This window comes from Mycteria americana, chromosome Z (genome assembly GCF_035582795.1).
Source record: "Mycteria americana isolate JAX WOST 10 ecotype Jacksonville Zoo and Gardens chromosome Z, USCA_MyAme_1.0, whole genome shotgun sequence".
In the NCBI taxonomy this organism is placed as follows: domain Eukaryota; kingdom Metazoa; phylum Chordata; class Aves; order Ciconiiformes; family Ciconiidae; genus Mycteria; species Mycteria americana.
The window spans coordinates 63,308,739-63,327,844 of NC_134396.1; the positions used below are offsets into that span (position 1 = coordinate 63,308,739).

The 19,106-nt window shown below is 41.4% G+C and overlaps 1 protein-coding gene across 1 annotated transcript in view; it reads left to right on the forward strand.

Moving 5' to 3' along the window:
- The first annotated feature begins 6,048 nt into the window (after positions 1 to 6,048).
- Positions 6,049 to 19,106, forward strand: part of MTAP (methylthioadenosine phosphorylase) — a 36,516-nt gene continuing 23,458 nt past the window's right edge. Inside the window, exons 1-3 of the mRNA XM_075527175.1 lie at positions 6,049 to 6,151; positions 11,021 to 11,107; positions 17,972 to 18,030. Of these exons, the coding sequence (XP_075383290.1) occupies positions 6,128 to 6,151; positions 11,021 to 11,107; positions 17,972 to 18,030 (170 nt within the window). The 5' untranslated portion in view covers positions 6,049 to 6,127. The remainder of the gene's footprint in view (positions 6,152 to 11,020; positions 11,108 to 17,971; positions 18,031 to 19,106) is intronic.

The following is a 19,106-nucleotide window of genomic DNA, read 5'->3' on the forward strand; positions in this document are numbered from 1 at the left end:
TGTGCATGGAAGCTTTCCAAAATACTACATCAGTAAATTACCTGTAAGCTGAAAAATTCTCCTCCTTTCACCTGCAATTGGCAGAGTTACTCTGTCTGTGGACTGTGCAATCTTCACCTCATTAAGGTTATTTAGTGCTCAAGGAGCACATCACAGCTTTGAAGCTGATGAGGTCAGCTTCTTGATGGTTCCTCCTTGAGAAAAAATCATGCTAGGGAAGGGATTTTCTGGTGCTTCTGCGTTGCTAAAACGGTCCCTTGGAGATACTTCCACTTGTTGCAAATTAGCCAAGTGTTCATTTTGCAAATGGATGGACCAATGTAACGTGTTACAGTCCCATAGCAGAGTCAACATAAAGACAGCCATCTTCACTTCAGCTATTGATAAAGGTTGCTTGAACTTCCTCGGTTAGCCTTTTGCTGGCATGCTCTTGAGAGTTCACACACCTTTCTGCTCCAAAAGAGAGCTCTAGAAACAGTAAACTCCAGGTAGTGGATTGTAATAAATAGCTGGAAACTTAGGTTTTCAAATATTCCTGAATATGATCCTTGGATGCTTCCATACAGTAGCTTTCAAGTTTATTTATGCTTAAAAATTATTTGTCCTAACACCAGAGACATTCATTTTTCTTTGAAGTCAATTCAAATTTTAAATTATTACTTTGGGGACAGTGTCCAACAAATTATTTCCAGTATACAGGAGAAAACATAAAATTTACATGGAATGTGCAAGAGAAAGGTAGTTTCATTGTAAGAGCATATGGTAAATATAGGTTTCCTCTTTGGACCAAGTCTTGGCTGATACAGGACACAGAAGATGCTCTTCTCTTAGCATGTGCCCAATACTCCATCATTATTGAAATAAATTTTGTGAATTTGTAGGACAGAAACAACAAAGTCTACAAGTAGTGCAGCATAATAGAAACTCTTGACACTGAGATCTGCATGAATGAATGCAGAAGGTAAACTTGACTTGACCGAGCCTTTATTTCCCCCTCTCTTCAATGCGAATGTTGTTTCTTTGAAGTAACATTAGCAAAAGCAATTCAAAGCTCAGCTATGTGTACACAGCACTGTTATTTCTTTACAGCAACTTTTGTTGTAATAAAAAAATAGTAAGACCTTTTACCTTGATACAGTGCTTTTCATCTTCAAAGTATTTTCACAAATACACTCTAGCTAATCTGAACACCCCTTTAACATAGTTAAGGTTGATTATCATCAAGATTATGACTTTAGAGGAGGGACAGTGTAAATTACTTAAAACGCACAAAAGTATTTGATGTCAGAAGAAGGATTAAAACTCAAGGGTCACTATGTCCTAATTATCTGCCCACAACATTAGACCCTCTTCTCCCAACCTAGGTTTGCACTGTGAAGAATTATCTTCTTATACATACACTGTTTTCTATATTTAACTAAATAATATACTATTTGTGTAATTAAAGTGCTTCTTGCACGAACAAGGTTTCAGTTCATTTAGCCAAGATTTCACAACTCTGACAGGCATATGGCCAAAACTGTCAGATAGTTGTAGGGACCTTAAATTGTCAGACCTTCCCACCAGCACTTTTAAGGACAGGGTTTTCAGGTGTTGACTACATGTGGACTTTCACCACGATTCTCTCAAGGTATAAAAAAATGACACTTTACATTTAAGTTTGAAGGGCCTTAATGGTGTATAAAGTACTTATTTTCATCTAAAGGTCTTTTTTATTTTTTGAGCAGTGTAAGGTGTAAATAAGACTTACTTCTTACACATTATTTTAAATTAAGCCAAGCAACACAGCCACCTGAAACACTGAGAAATCAAAGCAGAGAGACTCCAAGTCATTATGCATTTATTTTATTTTTGAAAAAGTGAAATGAAACTCCATTAAATGACTCATTTTTATTCTGATAAATGGATTTACATTCTATCATGTAGAATATAAAATACAAAGTGCATCCTCTGGGAAAATACAAAGCTATGATTTTATTTCAAGGTTTTCTGTGATGTCATAAATGGAATTGTGAACTGAAATTGCAACCCCTCTAGTAATCCTGTAACCAGTGTCTTTTTAGTAGTGTATGTTCATCCTAAACATCCATGTTCACGATGTTTTCCTGAACATTATGGTGGTGTTTTTGGTGGGGTGATGTTTGACTACCTGCTTCCAATTTCAAATGGCTGCTGTAGAAAGCTGACTACTCCCAATGATAAATGCTGCGTTAAGAATTTCTAGATTACAGTTTACTGATGAACAGTCACTGAACTGGATTCCATCTCTCAGTCCTCTAACAGGATTTTAATTTTAAGCTATTCAAAACTGAATTACCAAAAGCTTACTGTCTACAGAAATGAAAGCATTTAAAAATGTTTATTTCACAAAGCACTATTTCTTACCTGTTATTGAACAGTTAAATCATTTTAAAGGCTTAAATGCACGTATGGCTCAACCTCGGTTATAAGCTGGTGTAAGGAATGGGAATTCACTAGCTGTTGATCACTACCAGTGAGCTCACTTGAAGAAGTGCGGCTTCATATTAATACAGGTTTTCCTTACTAGTTAACTGCTAAATTGAAATTAGCAAGGTATTAAATTTGAAAAGGTTCTTATTTTGTCTGCAAGAATACAGTTTTTCAGCTCCTTTTCCTGATTCTGAGTATAAGCTGTCCACCCACTGTCTGGAATGTGCCAAAACAGTGGCTCAGACTAGACATCTTTGGAAACCCCATCTAATGAAGCTTCTTTTGAGCTTCCAGCTCAAGTTTTCTTGAAGTATCTATGTCATTAACAATTCACCATGAGCAGGCTTTTCTGCTTGCTGTTCTGCATTCAGATTTACCCTGGATACATATAGAGCTTTATATAGAGTAATACTCCTACAAAATACATACAGTACAGAGCCCATAAACATGAAGTTGGAAAGCTAGTACCGCCCTGGACAGCTACAGTATCAAACTCCCATGGGAACAGCCTGTGCAGTAATACCTACCACAGGTTTTAAATGGGAGTAAGAAAGGACTCTTTTAACTTACGGTCACTGAGAGTTCAAATAGTGAATATTTTCACACTATTTAAACAAAGTCTGGAGCAGAAGTCTTATGAGGAGCGGCTGAGGGAGCTGGGACTGTTTAGCCTGGAGAAAAGGAGGCTGAGGGGAGACCTCATCGCTCTCTACAACTACCTGAAAGGAGGTTGTAGAGAGGTGGGGGTCGGTCTCTTCTCCCAGGTAACAAGTGATAGGACAAGAGGAAATGGCCTCAAGTTGCGCCAGGGGAGGTTTAGACTGGATATTAGGAAATTTTTCTTCACCGAGAGGGTTATCAAGCATTGGAACAGACTGCCCAGGGAAGTGGTTGAGTCGCCATCCCTGGAGGTATTTAAAGGACGTTTGGATGAGGTACTTAGAGACATGGTGTAGTGGTGGTTTTTGGCAGTGTTAGGTTTATGGTTGGACTCGATGATCTTAAAGGTCTTTTCCAACCTATATGATTCTGTGATTCTGTGATTCTGTGATTCTGTGAAGTGAACTCTCATATTCATAAAGAAGCAAAAAATAGATTGCACATAGTCATGGTAAAAGATGAATACTGCAACACAACTGACACAGCTTTTTATAAACAATTCAACGGAGCAAAATTGTAGTAGAATTAAACAGAACGAATTGCCAACAATTATTCACTAAAAGATTCTGTGACTGAAAGTAGAATGTATACCTTGAACAGAAAGGCCAACTTAGAATGAGAAAACTCGGGTAAATTTCAGTCTTAATATGGTATTATAGCTAGACTGCACTGCACTGAAGAAGTTAACATGTAACTTCACCCATGTCCTTCTTTCCCCCTTTATTAAACCGTGATTTTCCAAAGTCCATTTCTCATCAGTATAGTCTCACATTTTGAACTGCAGTAAGAAGACTTCAGGCTCCATGACAAACATCCCAGCTGTGTGTGAAGATCTGTAACATACACTGAAGACAAGAGGATAAAGTTTAAAGCTGCACAGACAGCAGATTCCAGCTGAAACACAAGTTCAGCACTAGCTGCTACTGCCTTAAATTACCAGGAATATCCTTTTTCTGGTATACAATGAACTGCCTCATAGATCTCAGCAGATTTCTCAGCTGCAATAGAATGTAGGACCTATGTTCAGTGATTAATCCGAGACTGCATTTACTAGCAGATATGTGACATATTTTACCAGACAGGTAGCACTGAGTGGCTTGTGAGAATGGCACGTCTGGATGGCTGAGGTGTCTCCAATAGGTAAAGTTGCTTTAAAGAAAATCAACGACAAATACTTTTAAAAATAAGTACTTCCAATTAACAACATACTGGCTATTTTTGAAAGTTCTACATTTGATATTTATATCTATCTATAGTAATAAAATACATAAATATATCAAAACTATGGATGTTTCTCAAAATGTCAGATCATGTTATGGTAAAACAAATGTTCTGCTTAAACAGACTGTATGAACTTGTGGCAACAAAAAAAATATCACAAATTGGAAAACTGTAATTATTAATATATAATGATACAATGTTTACCTTTTCATATCACTTAAAGCTATATTTAGCTTGGAGAGCTAAATATATGTACTTTCTATGTATGTGTACTTCAGAAAGAAAATAAAACTCCTTTTTTTTTCCCCAAATATGCTCCAGTGTGTTCTCAGAATCATTTTTGGATATTGAAAAGACCACCCTTAATTTAAACCATATTAAACCTCTAAATGAATTGGTTTTTAATTGAAAACAAACCTCTTCCACTTAGTTACAAGTACTATAAATAAGGAATTTTCACATACATTAGAGCTGGAATTTTGGTCTCATTTTACCATTTCTGGCAATCCAGGACTAATCAGCACTTTTTGCTTCATGTCACTATTTTATAGGGTGCTCCAGCAATTTTGTGGTGCTGTTTAGTTCCACCCTCTGTTGCCAAATTGAGGAATTTTGGGGGGAAGTAAAATAAACCACAGTGTCTCCAGGAATATGGTAGGTGGTCCAGCCAAAATATGGACCATCTGAAAGTTAGTTTTCAGAGAGACTGTGCCAATGCTTAGCATTTTTAGCACATGCTTACACATTTAAGTAGGTAAATTATTTCTATTACACCACGACATTTGTGGAATACGGTTTTCTGGAACTGCAGCATAACCTAGAAAAGTATTTACATACCACCAGCTGCAGCATCGCTCTGTTTACACGCGGTCAGTGAAGACTCCCGGAGAGTCGCATGTAAACACGCAGATCAGAAGTACTAAAAAGAAAGCAGGATGGGTAGCCTGGCTGTGATTTCAAGAGGTATTTAAACATAGCAGCATTCTCACTGACTTAAAAAAAAGTACTTCCAACATGAAAGCTTTTGAAAAAGTATTAAAACCTTCACTGAGGATACATTTCAAGGATGTAATAACTTTTTAGGGCTTACAGACCAGATAACAGCGATGTTTCAAAAGCACACTGGAGACGTTCTGATGAGGCCACTGGTGAAGCGTAGAACAGCATATGAACAGAAATACTCAGAAACAATGGGATGGCAATATCCCCTTCTGGAGAAGAGACATCCTGGCGGAAAAAGGGAAAAAACAAAGCAGTTACGCCGCGTGCTGTGACACAAAATCACGACAAACCAGATTTTACTCCAAGGAGCTGTTCTGCGTCGTATGTTCCTAACCGCTTCCTGAAGAATTCCAGCTGTGTGACCAGCATTAGGCAAAACAGCTAGTATCGGGCTCACACCCGGAGACCGGTCCCTCAGGCCCGGGGAGCGGAGTCCTCGGGCGCCCCCGGCCTCTCCCACTCGGGCCGCAGGCACAGACCTGCCGCGCCGCGGGGCTGCCGGGCCTCCCCTGCCTCTCCTCGGGCCGGAGGTGCCAGGGGAGAGGCCCCCGGCGGCGCTGGCGGGCGCGGGCTCCCCTCAGCGCGGGCGGGCGCTGCCCCCTAGCGAGGGGCGCCTGGCGGCGGCGGCGCTCCCGCCCGCCGAGGCCCCGCCGGCCCCGCTCTGCGGCGCCGGGGAGCGGGGGCGGCCCGGCGGAGGCGGGACGGGGCCGGGCCACACGCGGCGCGCGGCCCCGGCGGGCTGGCCGGCTGCCAGCGGCACCGCCCCGCCACTGCCCCCGCCCTTCCCGCCAACATGGCCGCCGCCGCGGCCGTGAAGGTAAGCGCGAGTCCGCGCCGCACATGGCTTGGGAAGGAGGCGGCGGTGGCGGCGGAAGGTGGCGCCCACCGCCGCCCTCAACCCCTCCCTGCCTGCCGGGCCGGCTGCGGGCCTGCGGAGCCGGAGCGGGAGCGGGATCGGGATCGGGATGGCGCAGGCCACGCCGCTGCCCTCCTGGCGATGCCTCTCGCCCGCCTTGCCCTCCCCCGCTCCCTTCCCGCCGCCTCTCCGCCCCGCCCACCCGCCGGGAGCGGGCCCGGGAGGGCGGCGGCCCTCAGCGGTGCCAGGCGGGAGAAGGGCCGCCATGGCGGGCGGCACCGGGCCGAGTGCCCCCGCCAGGCCCCCGCCTCGCCCGTGTGGAGCCTCTCCGCCGCGGGGCGGGCAGCCCCCGCACGGCGCTCCCCGCGCCTCATGCGCCGGCGCAGCCGCAGGCGGCGGCCCTGCCCGCGTCTCCCGGCCGCGGCCCGGCGGGCGGCCCGGGGCGTCCCCGCTGGCTCTCCCGCGGCCGGCCCGGAAGAGACAGATTTTTTTTTTTTTTTCTTTTTTTTAATGAAAGCCGGAGGCCTCTCCTGCTCAGGGTTTCCGACCCGGCTGCGGTGTGCTGGATTTGTCAGTGAGAGGGACCGGGGCGGGTTTGTAGCTATTGCAGGGTGCACAAATCCCGAAGCTGCAGTAGAAGGGAGCCAGTACAAAAGTTTCACCCAAGACTTGTTCGTCCTGTGTGTTTAAAAAATGGCTCCAAAGGTGACGGCCTGCATCGGGGGTGAGCGGGCCAGTTAGGCTGAAACTCTAGGTTTGTGTTTTGACCAAAATATGAATTTGTTTTCTGAGGTGGAGTAACTCACAGTTGTTTTGGTGTGTAGAAACCAGTTATAAGCTGTCTTTATTTTACAGAGCCAGCAGGTTTATTCTCTTAACTGTAAATTGTATGCAGCTTGCTGTTTATCTCCTTTTAAGTCACAGTCTTTTTAATGCTATCCTCTTCTCATTATCCCCAAAACAGAAGAGAGGAATACAGATGTATTCATTGGTTATTAGTTGTCACAAAGATTCATAGCTGATCATGACAACAGTTAACATCTACTAGTGTTAAAGACCCTCAGATGGACAAGTGTAGACTGTTACTGCACTGGTGCTTCTGTGCCTTGTGCTTGAACCTATTCAAGGAAATTCACCAAACAGCAGGTAAAGAAAGGCATACACTTAAGTGTGATCATTATTTGGACTCCCACAGGGAAATGCTTTTGACTTTGTAGTTACTGGTGTGATAACTTTTGTTAGGTTTCACTTTTTGATCTTCATCCCAATGTTTGAGATGGACTGTACCATAGTAAAATACTTCATGTTTCATTCCACTGCAATGCCATTTCACTTCAGATTTAATTCCAGATAACCTTAGCTACAGCCTCCATTAATTTTTACAGGTTATGTCCTTTGTGTCCCTTTGTAGGATGCAAAGTCTGGAATAGAGCATACAGTCTTGCATCTTTCCATTCTTGAGGTCACTCCTAGATGTGACTGTCTCTGCCTTTTGAGGAAAGGTGAGATTTTTCTCCCTGAGTCAACTCCTCTCTGCCATTCCTTGCCTTCAATGCCTGGGCGTTGAAGGTGGAAATAGACCTCAGCTCCCTTGGCAGAGTGTCTCCCCACTGAGCCTAGAGCAGCTGCATTCCTTTTAATAGTTCCCTAGAAGGTCTGTAAAGCAGAATTTAATATAGAATCAGATTTTTGGGTCTCCAGCCCCCATGTGCAGCTGATACTCCTGGAGATTATGTGAACTGGAGGAAGAATAATTCTCTTGCAGAGAGGTAAAATTAATTTTAGGATTAGAGCTGCCAGCTCCCAAGCTGGCATTACATGGTTGGAGAAGCAGCTGCTTCAACAAATCTCTGCTGGCCTAACTTTCCTTTCCACTGTAGCATATTTCCTGTGAATTATTGGGAGCCCAGTGTTTCTCTAGCCACTGTTGCCTGACGTGGCTTGAACATTGACCAAACTGCTGCTGAGGTGTTTTGCAGCGAGAAAGAAGGCAAAAGCAGATTCAAGGTAGTCTAGCTCTTCTTCCATGCTGTGGGTTCTCCACCCTGGGAGCTGTGAATGTTTTGCTGGCTTGTTGCACTGCTGCCATTTCTGACAGCATGGCCATTGGTGTAAAAGCCTGCTCTGGAACTGAACTGTGCTGCACAAGCATGTATTGATGCCACTGCAGCAGCAGGAGTGGGGAGCCCAAGAGCAAATCTGAAAGCAACCTCACGGCCTATGCTGCCTTGAACAGACCGAGCTCTGTGCTGCCACGGATCAGGTGTGCTGCTTTCTGGCACAGGAACGGTCTGTTACAGTGCTGGATTGGTGTGTTCAATAAGGACCTTGAAGTATTGCAGTTGCAAAATAACTTCCATGTCATGTAGCCATAGCTGATATCTCCGGCATTGTGCTGTTTTCCTCAGTTCCAACAACTTTCACTTCGCCAGACATAAAAATTCAGGCAGATAAGCGTTCGCTTTTGAATATTCTCAATCTTAAGTCATAGGGCACTAATAAAACAAGAATTACATCAAACTAAAACTAGTTAAGTTACTGAAGGAACCATTTTTTTTTTCTAGATTTAAGAAAAAGTCACCGTTTTGATCCTGGCTTCTGTTAATGTAGCAATCTTCCATGTTTACTGAATGCATGGATAAACAACGTTAAAGGTGGTCTTTTGTTGATTTTGAGTTTTATGATTGTACCTGTTGCACACCTCTTACATGATTCTTAAGGCAAAAAATGGTTCATCCTAAAATTTGTATAGTTTCCAGGATTTTCATGAGCAATGTAACAATCTGAACATTTGTGATAAATAAGCAACATGAGTAACATGGGAACAGACCCATCAGTACTACTGCAAACAGTGATCTAGGTCTTCCCTAATGCTTGAGTATACTCAGGGTTAGAGTTTGTGGATTTACACTGGTATTCTCCTTTGCACTACTGCTCGTGCTCCACAGGGGGGTAGCAAAAGGAAATAGGAGATCTGTTAAAACTACTTCAGCCTATCAGCGTTTACACCATCTGGTGTGGAAAGCTTTCTCAGATAAGTATTTGACCTGTAACGAAGATCACAGAACCTCTGCTTGTTGAAACTAAATGCTTGATGAGCCAACTAATGTAGAGGTTGAACAAATGAGGTCTCTATGAATGTGGAAGTTAAGAAAAAAAGAGTAAGAGACAGTTGGGTGTGTGTTGTGGAAGGGGGATGTTGTATGTTGAGGTCTGGAAGTTTTACTTTAGAGATTTTCTGTCCTGAAAAAGAATAAAAAATGGTGGAACCGTGCAGTAATAAGTCATGCTAGAATGGTTCCAGATTTTTTCCATGACAAGCAACTCAGCAATGATATGAATTCTTCAGCTTAGAAGTGAGACAAACTTTGAAACAACTGGTCCATTGGAGGAAAAAAAAAAAGCAGTATCATTTTCTCTGTGTGTGATAAATGGTGATGTTATTTTTAAATACCATTACTAAGCTTGAGGTTGTGAAGGGCCTGACAGTATGGAGGCCTGACTCCATCCAAAGAGCTAGAAGTGTGCTGAACTCAAGAGAAAATTTGACTTGATTGAAAATGGAATTATCTGTAGAAAGACCAAAACAAGATACTTTCCAATAATGAACCAGAAACAAGACAATTCAGATGCATTTTTCTTTAGCTGGAGTATGAAATCACAAGTGAGTTTAGTCTCAGTGAGAATATATGTTTCAAATTACCTTTTTTTTCTTTCCCCTTTTTTTACTACTACTTTATTACAACTAGAACAGATGAGCGAGAACAAGAAATCAGTGATTACTAACACATGGCAGATAGGTGGTAATTGTGAGTCACTTCACGCTTCTTCACTACAAGTTGTGTCAAAACATAACATAGGACTTTTAGCCTGATTTCCTAAGGTAATAAAATGTATTTTATTTAAGTGGCACTTTGCTTTGCCTTCTCTTTTCCCTTTCCATTATGCTTTGAAACTGTTAGTCAATTTCATAAAAATTTGGGGGAAAAGTACTTGAAAAGACTTAATAAAAAAAGTAGGAGGAGCAAGAGTCTGTTCAGTTTCTACTTAGGGAAAGGTTGTGAGTGGAATAAAACCTGACACCAGTGCGTCTACACAGGAGACAGTTAGTGATCCAGCTGCAGGCAAAGTTTGAATGAGCACTTACACCTTCTTAGGTAGCAGGTGCCCTAATTGTAAACATGTGAAGAAACCCAGCAGTGCTCACAGCAGGTGAAATTGTCAGCAAATTCTTTTTATTTCACCTGTGAAGATGCTGTTGAGCTGTCCCCCTTTTCAGAAGCTGTACAGAGACTATTTACAGAAACAGGGAAGTTCTTAGATCTTGGCAAGTCAACACAAAAACCTAATTTTTTTAAAAAAGGTTTTCATTATTTTTGTATGTATAATACTATATAGTAATGCCTGGTATTCAGTGTAGTGGTTATGTATAGGACTAGTTTTCCCCATGTAAACAAGAAGCCTTTGTTATAATATGCTTTATACAGGTATTTCTCACTCATTAGAGGCGTTCCCAAATAACACCCTTCATTTTTGTGTTGGGAATAAATGAATTGGCACATCTTTGTGCATTGTCCGTAGCTTTTTAAATTTGGTATCTTTAAAGAGGAGAGTCATAGTGTAAGAAATTGGCAAGTTAAATACAGTTGTTTAAAATCAGTTATTTGAAATTTCTAGGAAACTGTGCTGGGCATATTATGTTTTGTTGATCTATAGTCTAACCCCATCTCAAGCAGAAAATACATTTTGTAGCTGCCTAGTTAGTTTTTCAGACATGCTGTTAAATGAAGCATAATCTCAAGAAGACTAATATGTACTTTTCTGTGTAAGATCGGAATTATTGGTGGAACTGGCCTGGATGATCCGGATATCTTAGAAGGAAGAACAGAAAAATATGTTGATACTCCTTATGGCAAGGTCTGTATAAGCTTTTTTTTTTTATTACTGAGACTTTTTGCCATTTTTTAATATGTTTGTATGCTTTAAGAATTTTCAGACTGTTAAATGAATGCATAAAGGAGGTACTGTCACAAGACTGTTTCTTTTTAGTTGCTATGTATTGTGTGATTCTTAGTTTGTAGAAACAAGGTGTTACAAAGATGATGTACAAAGGAGACTATACCTTTTCTTGTTTGTAGATTGGATGGATTTACAAACTAAGTCCTGAATTTGCAGTCAAGAGGGATAGGATAAACCCTCTGTTTCAAATTTGGGCTGTTGTGTCACCTGTAGTATATGTCGGATTGCTCCAGGAACCTTTCTGAATTGCAGGCTGCCATTTTCCCTGTAACCACTGAACTAGGCTTTACATACCAATGCTTTCCTTACAGTCATGCTTATAACCACATAATTTGAAACTGGTTTGAAAATGAAGCTCTGAAACTGTTTTTGTGGCACAGGTATTCTTGACCAACTCTCCTTCACATTGCTGCAGCCCTTTTCCTCAGCAAAAGGGAGTGGAGGCTAGGGGTGTTGCTCTATACACAGTGCCAAGTGTGTTGTGAAGGACAGTACCTGCCCCAAAGGATTTATAATAGGAACAGGCAAGATGAAGGATGAGAGAGAGTTTTATAGACAGGAAATCAAGGGGGAGAGAGGTTCTAGTTCACACAGGAAGTTCACAGAAGAACTGGATCTCAGATATTCTGTAATGTCATAAGACCAGGGGAGTCTGGGTGCTTTATAATTGCCATCGGAATTGTATCTTATGAAATCTACCAGTGTAAGCTAGTATACATACAATAAAACATCTGACTTGTGGTAGCAAGAGCCATTTTATGGGTAGAAGCTTGCCAGAAAGCTCAATGCTGTGGTGTGCGATTCAAAATCTGAATCCGTCCCTCCATCCAAAAAGGTTTAAGGGGGAAGTAAAAGTGTAAAGAGCAAGCGGAGTTTGTGTGCGCACCATTCAAGAAGGGGAAGGAGATAAAGATTAAGAGAGGAGAAAACATAATCAGAAAAATACACTTGACTTTTCCACCATCCTTCAAAATCCCTTAACAAACTGCAAGAGAATGAAGGGAACTTGCCTCCTCCATTTTCTGTACCCTGCTCTCCAAACAGTAGCCAGCATTGGTCTGAAGTAGAATCCACTGGCTAAACCAAACAAGTTGCCATTGCATTCCCTATTTTTTGAGAGTTGTGGATGGTGACAGCATGGCTATGTCTGGAGACTAGTCACAAAGCAAAAATAGCACTATGCTTGTAGCAGGTATTAACTGAAGCCTTTGTATCCAGGAAGGATGAAACACTCTTCCCTCACAGGGGTCTGTTCAGATCGGAGTTAAGACACAGTGGCAGCACAGTATTTGGAGGGCTGTTCTGGCACAGCACTGGGATGCAACAGGATTTGGGTTGCCCAAATTCTGTAGTGCGATAGGTGACCTACAGTAGGGTTTAGTATTACTGAGAAGAGTAGCAGTACCTGCAGGATGGCTGCTCCACAAGAGTGGAAAAAGCTTCCTCAGTCCTGCACCTTTGGTCAGTACAGAAGGCTTTTAAATTTCATTTAGGAAGCAGCTCAGCTGCTGTCTTTTTTTTTCTGTGTTCTTCACAGAATGCAACATGAATAGGGGAAGAGAAATCTTGCTTGCCTGTTGTGATTTGTGAGAAACCTTGATCAACGGACTGGCTGTATCTGAGCTTGTGTATTACGCATTTAGCATAGGCTAAACTTAAAGGAAAAGCTTGTGAATGTTCTGTCTCTGTGTATGGGTGGAGCAAGAGGTATAACTGAGATGTCATGGTAGGAACCAAAGCATGGATTCTAGATAACGTGGTGAGCTGAACTGGCACTGTTATGCTGAACTGGATGGAAAACTGCAACTTCATGGGGCTTCTGTATCTGTGAAAGGGAGCACAGCCAAAGAGCGAGCTTTTGTCGTTACCCCTGCTGGCCTGTCTCTCTTCTCTCTGCCTGTAGATCTGAACTCCTAAGAATTCAGGCCATTGGTCTGATGGGTATTTCACGTAGATTCACTCCTGCATAGAATCGCATTAACTTCAGTGTTTGAATGCATTTTCATCATCATGGAGCAACTGGTGGATCAGCCTTAGTGTAAGCCGTGCAGGGCTTAGACCGCAAGTTACAGTGGCATGAAGTGCATTGAGTGGGTCAAGTTGATGGACTTCAATTGAAGCAGAAACAAACCTCACAAATTTAATTGGTATCATTAGGTGGATCAATGCTTGCTTATTTTGCTGCTGAGACTTTTTAGCATTCAGGAAGGAGGTGTTACACAGCTTATTTTAGAACAACAGAGATGAGAGAAGCAGCTATTGCTGAATGCGAAACGGCAAATGAGAACCTTTTTTTAAGTGTGCTTGGAAAAGTTTAGAAATTTGTGGTTTACGTTAGTATTTTTTTCCTAAAGGTGTGCCTTGTTCTTGATTGTAACTGAAATAAAACCAAATTGGGATTTTTCTGCCATAAAGATGCTTTTTCATAGAGCTGTGACATCAATAGAGAGAGAATCTGCTTGAAATTCTAAGAGGTAAAGGGCTTAATCTAAATAAACTGTTCAGAACTTTGTGGTCTTTTAATTGCTGAGAGAATTAGATGCAACATCAAGCCTATTTAGTTCAAGCAAAACTACGAAGAATGAAAATGAATGTCTGAATGCCAAAAGGAAAATGCAGGGAAGGCATAGTTAAAAAAATGTATATCCATTTCATTCTAACCTGTAAAAATGCAAAATGTACAGTTCTACTTTCCTTAAATTTTGGGTTTTAATTCTTAAGTTTCTTGGCAAGGACATAGCCAAGACTTTTAGCTGAAAACCTTTCTGGCAGTGACATTCCTTGGCACCTTTGACATTTGACAACAACAGCAAAATACACATTTCTTTAATGCTGTTTGTTTATTTTTAGAAACAGAATAATAGCTTACATTCTGTTCATATAGAGTTATTGAATTGTCTCTGCTTTGGCCTTCTCGAATCATAAGGATAATTTAATAACTAAACTTAGATCATTAGGGAATGTGGGGATATTTTTTTCAGGTGAAATCTGGAAAAGTTTAAAGGAAACTACTATGAGAATTTTTGCAATTCTCTACATTGACAGTGGTCCTCCCATGATCTTTCAAGTCACATTAGTAATACTAGTGAAAGTGCAGTACTTTAGTTTTCTAAAAAATAAGTATGCTTACAGCTTTTAATATTCCAGCCTTCTTTTCCCCCTCGTCCACTTCCACCATTTTAATTGCCTCAAAAATTCGGTATTCTATGGAAAATACCCTAAAACCTTCTGGCATTCTATCTCCAGATATGGAAAATATTGTTCTCGTATAGGATAAGAAAATTGCTTGCAACAGCATTTATCTTCATCAATTAATTTTGAGGCTACTAATAAACCTTTGTTCAGAATATACTTTCAGTTAGATTGTTTTACTTTCTGGATGACAGAGCTTGGTTCTGAATCACCTTTCCCCAAATAGGCAAAATATCTTTCTGTTCTACAGAATTATTTTAGGTGCCTCCCTCTTTTTTTGGTCATAGGTGTATCTGGCAAATAAAGGGGGGGGGGGTGTCCACCTTGCAAATAAGCTTTGTATACTTTCATCAGCAAAATCAGACTATGTGACGTAACACTTAAGCTCCTCTTCTGCGTACCCAAAACGATGTATGTTGTTCAGTTCCTAAACTAGATCAGAGGTTAAATGAAGGCTTGGGGAACCTATGAGATACTTTTCCATCTCAAGTTTTCCTTAGATTTTTATTTGGCTTGTTAATTCTATTTTCTGTTCCAGCTTGCTTTTGAGGTGAGACCAAGGAAAAAATGAATTCTGTAAGCACCACATGGACAATACTTTATGCATATTTGTGTTACAGCAAAAGGAGATTTATTTCAATTGTTTGTTACTGTCATAACTTAGGGTTAACTGCCCAGGGTTCTTTGCTTCCTTTTCTGTTTTGCAACACTGAGTAATACATATCTGACTTGGATTTTGTGGAAGGGGGAAGTAGTTAAACATGTATATGAATTATTAATGTTTGAGAACTTTTTATTGGGCCTTTTATTAAATCCTGCTTTAAAAATACTGTATTACAGCTTTAAATTCAGATTGTTCCATTGGAATTTTTTATTATTTTATCAGCATTTCAAAGCTCCTGACTACAACTGAGATAACAGTAGAGAGGTACAGCACTGGAAATAACTTGTGGGAGAAAGAGAGCGGAACGGAAGTGTATACTAGCTCTGTTCAGTGATTAACACATAGTTTGAAATTTTCTGTATCTTTCACTTCCTTGTAACTTTACACACACTGATTTATCCTTATTTCCTCTGTTTTAATGACCCATGATGCAGTATCTGCAAATTCGTTTCTTAAACTGTCAGTTCATCATTCAGCAGCTCATTCTTTGTTCCAGATCTTTCTTTTTCTCTGCCATGTTTCTAGCGATCATGTGCAAGAAAGGTATTCAGGCAGTCACCTGGAAGATGCTCTGAATGTGTTCTGTGGAGATCTGTATAAAGATGACAACTGGTCCTGTTAACATGGCCACCCTGAATCCTTTTGAAGTGACTAGGATGGCAGCAGATAGGGAAAGAAATCCTGGCTGCTGCAACTAGATTTTGAAGCCTGTTGGATTTGAAAGCTGTTGCATTCTTGCTGCATCAGCAATGTATGCCAGAATTCAGTGGAGTTTTGTGGTGGGGATGAATATCGAATAGCAGTTAAATTGCACCTTTCTACCCCAAATCTTTTGGAAATGGGTATAAACTTGAATCTATCACTTGCAATAAACCTGAATCTGTCTTGTTTGTAAAGCAAACGGTCCGGTCTTCAACTTACTGATCTTTACTTTTCATTTTGATAGGCAAGGAATTTCAGCTGAAGTCCTCTTTAGTTTTTAAGAGTATTTTGTATCCTACTGTGAGCTAAGTTGCGTATTTATTACTCTACACAGCAAACGCGTGCTCTCAAAACAAATGCAAAAAAACCAAAACCCCAAATGCTAATTATTGTGAACCGTTGGAATGTTGCAACATCAAAATGTCTTGGCAACTAGACAGCAAGGTTTTTGCCCTGTGTGAAATTTGACTTTTAAAGCCATGTCTGGTTCAGAAGAGGATGTGTAAAGTAAGGTAAATAGATTAAACATTTAAATGTCAATAGGTTAATACTAAATGGGGACTTTTTAAAAGAAGGCAGAATACACTACAGTTCTAAAAATAAATATTCTGGAATACTCCCTTTACAGAAAAAAAAAAAGTAGTAAATCTGTGTCTGGCAGAATTTAAACCTAGGTGATTGAGTAAATTATGGTGCTTTGAAGAGATTTCACATTAAAAATGACCAAAAAGAGCTGTGCAATAGGGAATAGAAAGTGGTTTTATTAGAAATTAGTATCTCTAAAATGCAGCTATGCAGCTATAACTCACATATTACTTTTTCTAGATCTCTGTAAATTTTCATGTGTATAAAGAATTAACAGCTGTAAAACTAAATTATAATTGAAATCATGCAGCTAGCATTAAAATACGAATAAAATTATATCAAGCAGCAGGCAACAGAACATTTCTAAATGCAAATGTGTGAGTCCTTCCAGACACTTGCAAACTTGTGATTAGTAAATAAATCACAGTTTTGTAATAGCTATTTCAGCTTTAAATCCCAGGGCATGGAAGGGGAGATTGTCTCGGAGTAGCTTCCAACTTATTTACAGTTTCTTCTACACTGCAATAAAAAGAGTGAAATGCATGCAGTTCTGAATTGGGTGGGAGAAGCAGCGCATCCAATTGCACCACAGTTCAGCAGAAATGCAGGTTAGCATCTAATTAAACAGAGGCCTTACATTTTTTAACAAAAAGGGAAGCTGGAAGCATTGTGTATTTCCGATCTCTGATGCATATAGCCCAGGAGCAGAACACAGCCCACAGAGCAGTTGATTTGTTGTAGTGGCGGTTGATGACTTGAGGGCTGCCCTATGTGGGCAATATGACCATCTCCACGGCAGGGCACGTGTCCCAGCTGGGCAGCTAAAACCAAAATGCTCTAGCTTCCTGGCTGGTTGGTTAGTCAGGAGGAATGCCTGTTCTTGTTGTATAGCTGTGAGAGGAGAGCACATGCTGTCTCCTGACCCCTGGGCTGACCAAATACAACACCACTACTGCCGCTAGTGTACCAGAAGTTCTTTGTCATGTCACAGTTCACGTCCCAAAAGCAGGACTCCCAGCAGCAGGGAAGAGGGAGTTCATCAGGAGGCTGAGGGGGAGTGAAGGGTGGGTTGGAGGAGACTAGAACATGAGTGTGAGCTAGGGGGCTGTGGTAAAAAGGGGACAGAGAAGAGAATGGGGAGTGTTATGGAAAGGGATAGATTAAATGTGATTTCTGTGGGAGGGGGCTTTTAGTAGGGAATGGCACCTGTTTAGCAAAAAGCAACCAAAGTTTACAGGAGAGAGTGAGACGTGCTAACCAATTTAAAGGCTGCATGTACATGCTTCTTTGTATGTGTAGCACTGTTTGAAATACCATTTCAAAGTATTTGAAAGTATTACTCTTTCAAACTCTAAAGTAAGGAGTTGCAATATTAATGTTAATATGAACACAGAAAAATTGTGATAATCCTTCTGGTGTCAAGTTTGATCTTCCTGTTCCAGACTGTTTTACTAATCTGCCATATGAAATTACAGGCTTATTCTGAGCTGAAGAAAATGTGAGACTACAGTGGTAACCAGTATTTCCTCTCACAACTAGCCTGCTTATTTTTAAGTAGCAGTTAAGGTTTCTAAGGTGATTGTCAGGCTGTAACTCACTCTTATTTGCTTGTTTTGCAGCCATCGGATGCTTTGATATTGGGAAAGATAAAAAATGTGGACTGTGTGCTGTTGGCAAGGTAAATGAGCATTTTAAGGGGTTTTATATTATGTGTCTTAGTTTTCTCAAAAGTTTTTTCTTTTTACGTTAGGTGAACTGAATTTTTACTCATTTCATCTTGCTCTGTGTGGTTGCTAGCAAAGTCCAGCAGAAGTCTGGTTTTTTTCCTGAAGAAATTTGATGCTGCAGGGACTGAGAGTATTAAAAATACCATCTAGGTTAGGAAAGAGAAATCCAGTGAGGGGTGCCGCCCTAGGAAGAACGGCAACCTGCAAGGTTGCCTGCTCTGGTGGTAGGTAGGTTGTGCCTGATAACCTCAGTAATCTGTCTGCTCCCTGTGTTTGCAAATTGCCTTTGTGAAACTGAGAAATTGCCTGTTTCCAGAAGAACTGTATCTCTGGTACCACTGCAGACACTTCCAAATAATTCCCTTTGATTATTGAGTCCTCTGGCTGTTACCTTTATTGCTTAGGAGGCTGTATCCCATGTAGTTCTTCCTCCCTGGGCCATTTTTATTCAGACATCTCTTACCATAAGCAGAAGAGACTCTGGAAGCAGGATCTATAGATTGAGTGTGTGGAAATTTCACACTAACATAAGAGTGGATATCTAGGACCAATGTGCTACTAGATTAAACATAAGAATATAACACTTCCCAGCATCTGAACAGCATGGGCAGAGCCAGGTGCTGATAACAGGGTCCATCAGCAGTCCCAGACAAGTCAAGGTGATGAATCAAGTCCAGCATCCATCCAGGGAATCCAGGCAGGAGCAGCAGGAGATGGGGCCAGAGACAGGGTTGGAGACAAGGCTGCAGCGTGTGTCCAAAGTCCATCCAGAAAACAGGTCTGGAGAGCAACTACAGCATGGGTCTGAAGGCCATCCAGGAGACAGGGCTGGGGACAGGCACACCTGTGACATAGCTCAGGCCAGTAGTGAAGGCAGGGGCCTGAGCTTGGAGGCAGGAGCACCTAGGCTCACGGGCACTGGGTGTTTGGGTGGAGGCCCAGGGTGAGGCTAGGCAGGGCAATTACAACCCAGTGGTGCACTCAGGACCCCAGTTCTTTTCATGGGGTCCTGAGTGCCTTTCAGCAT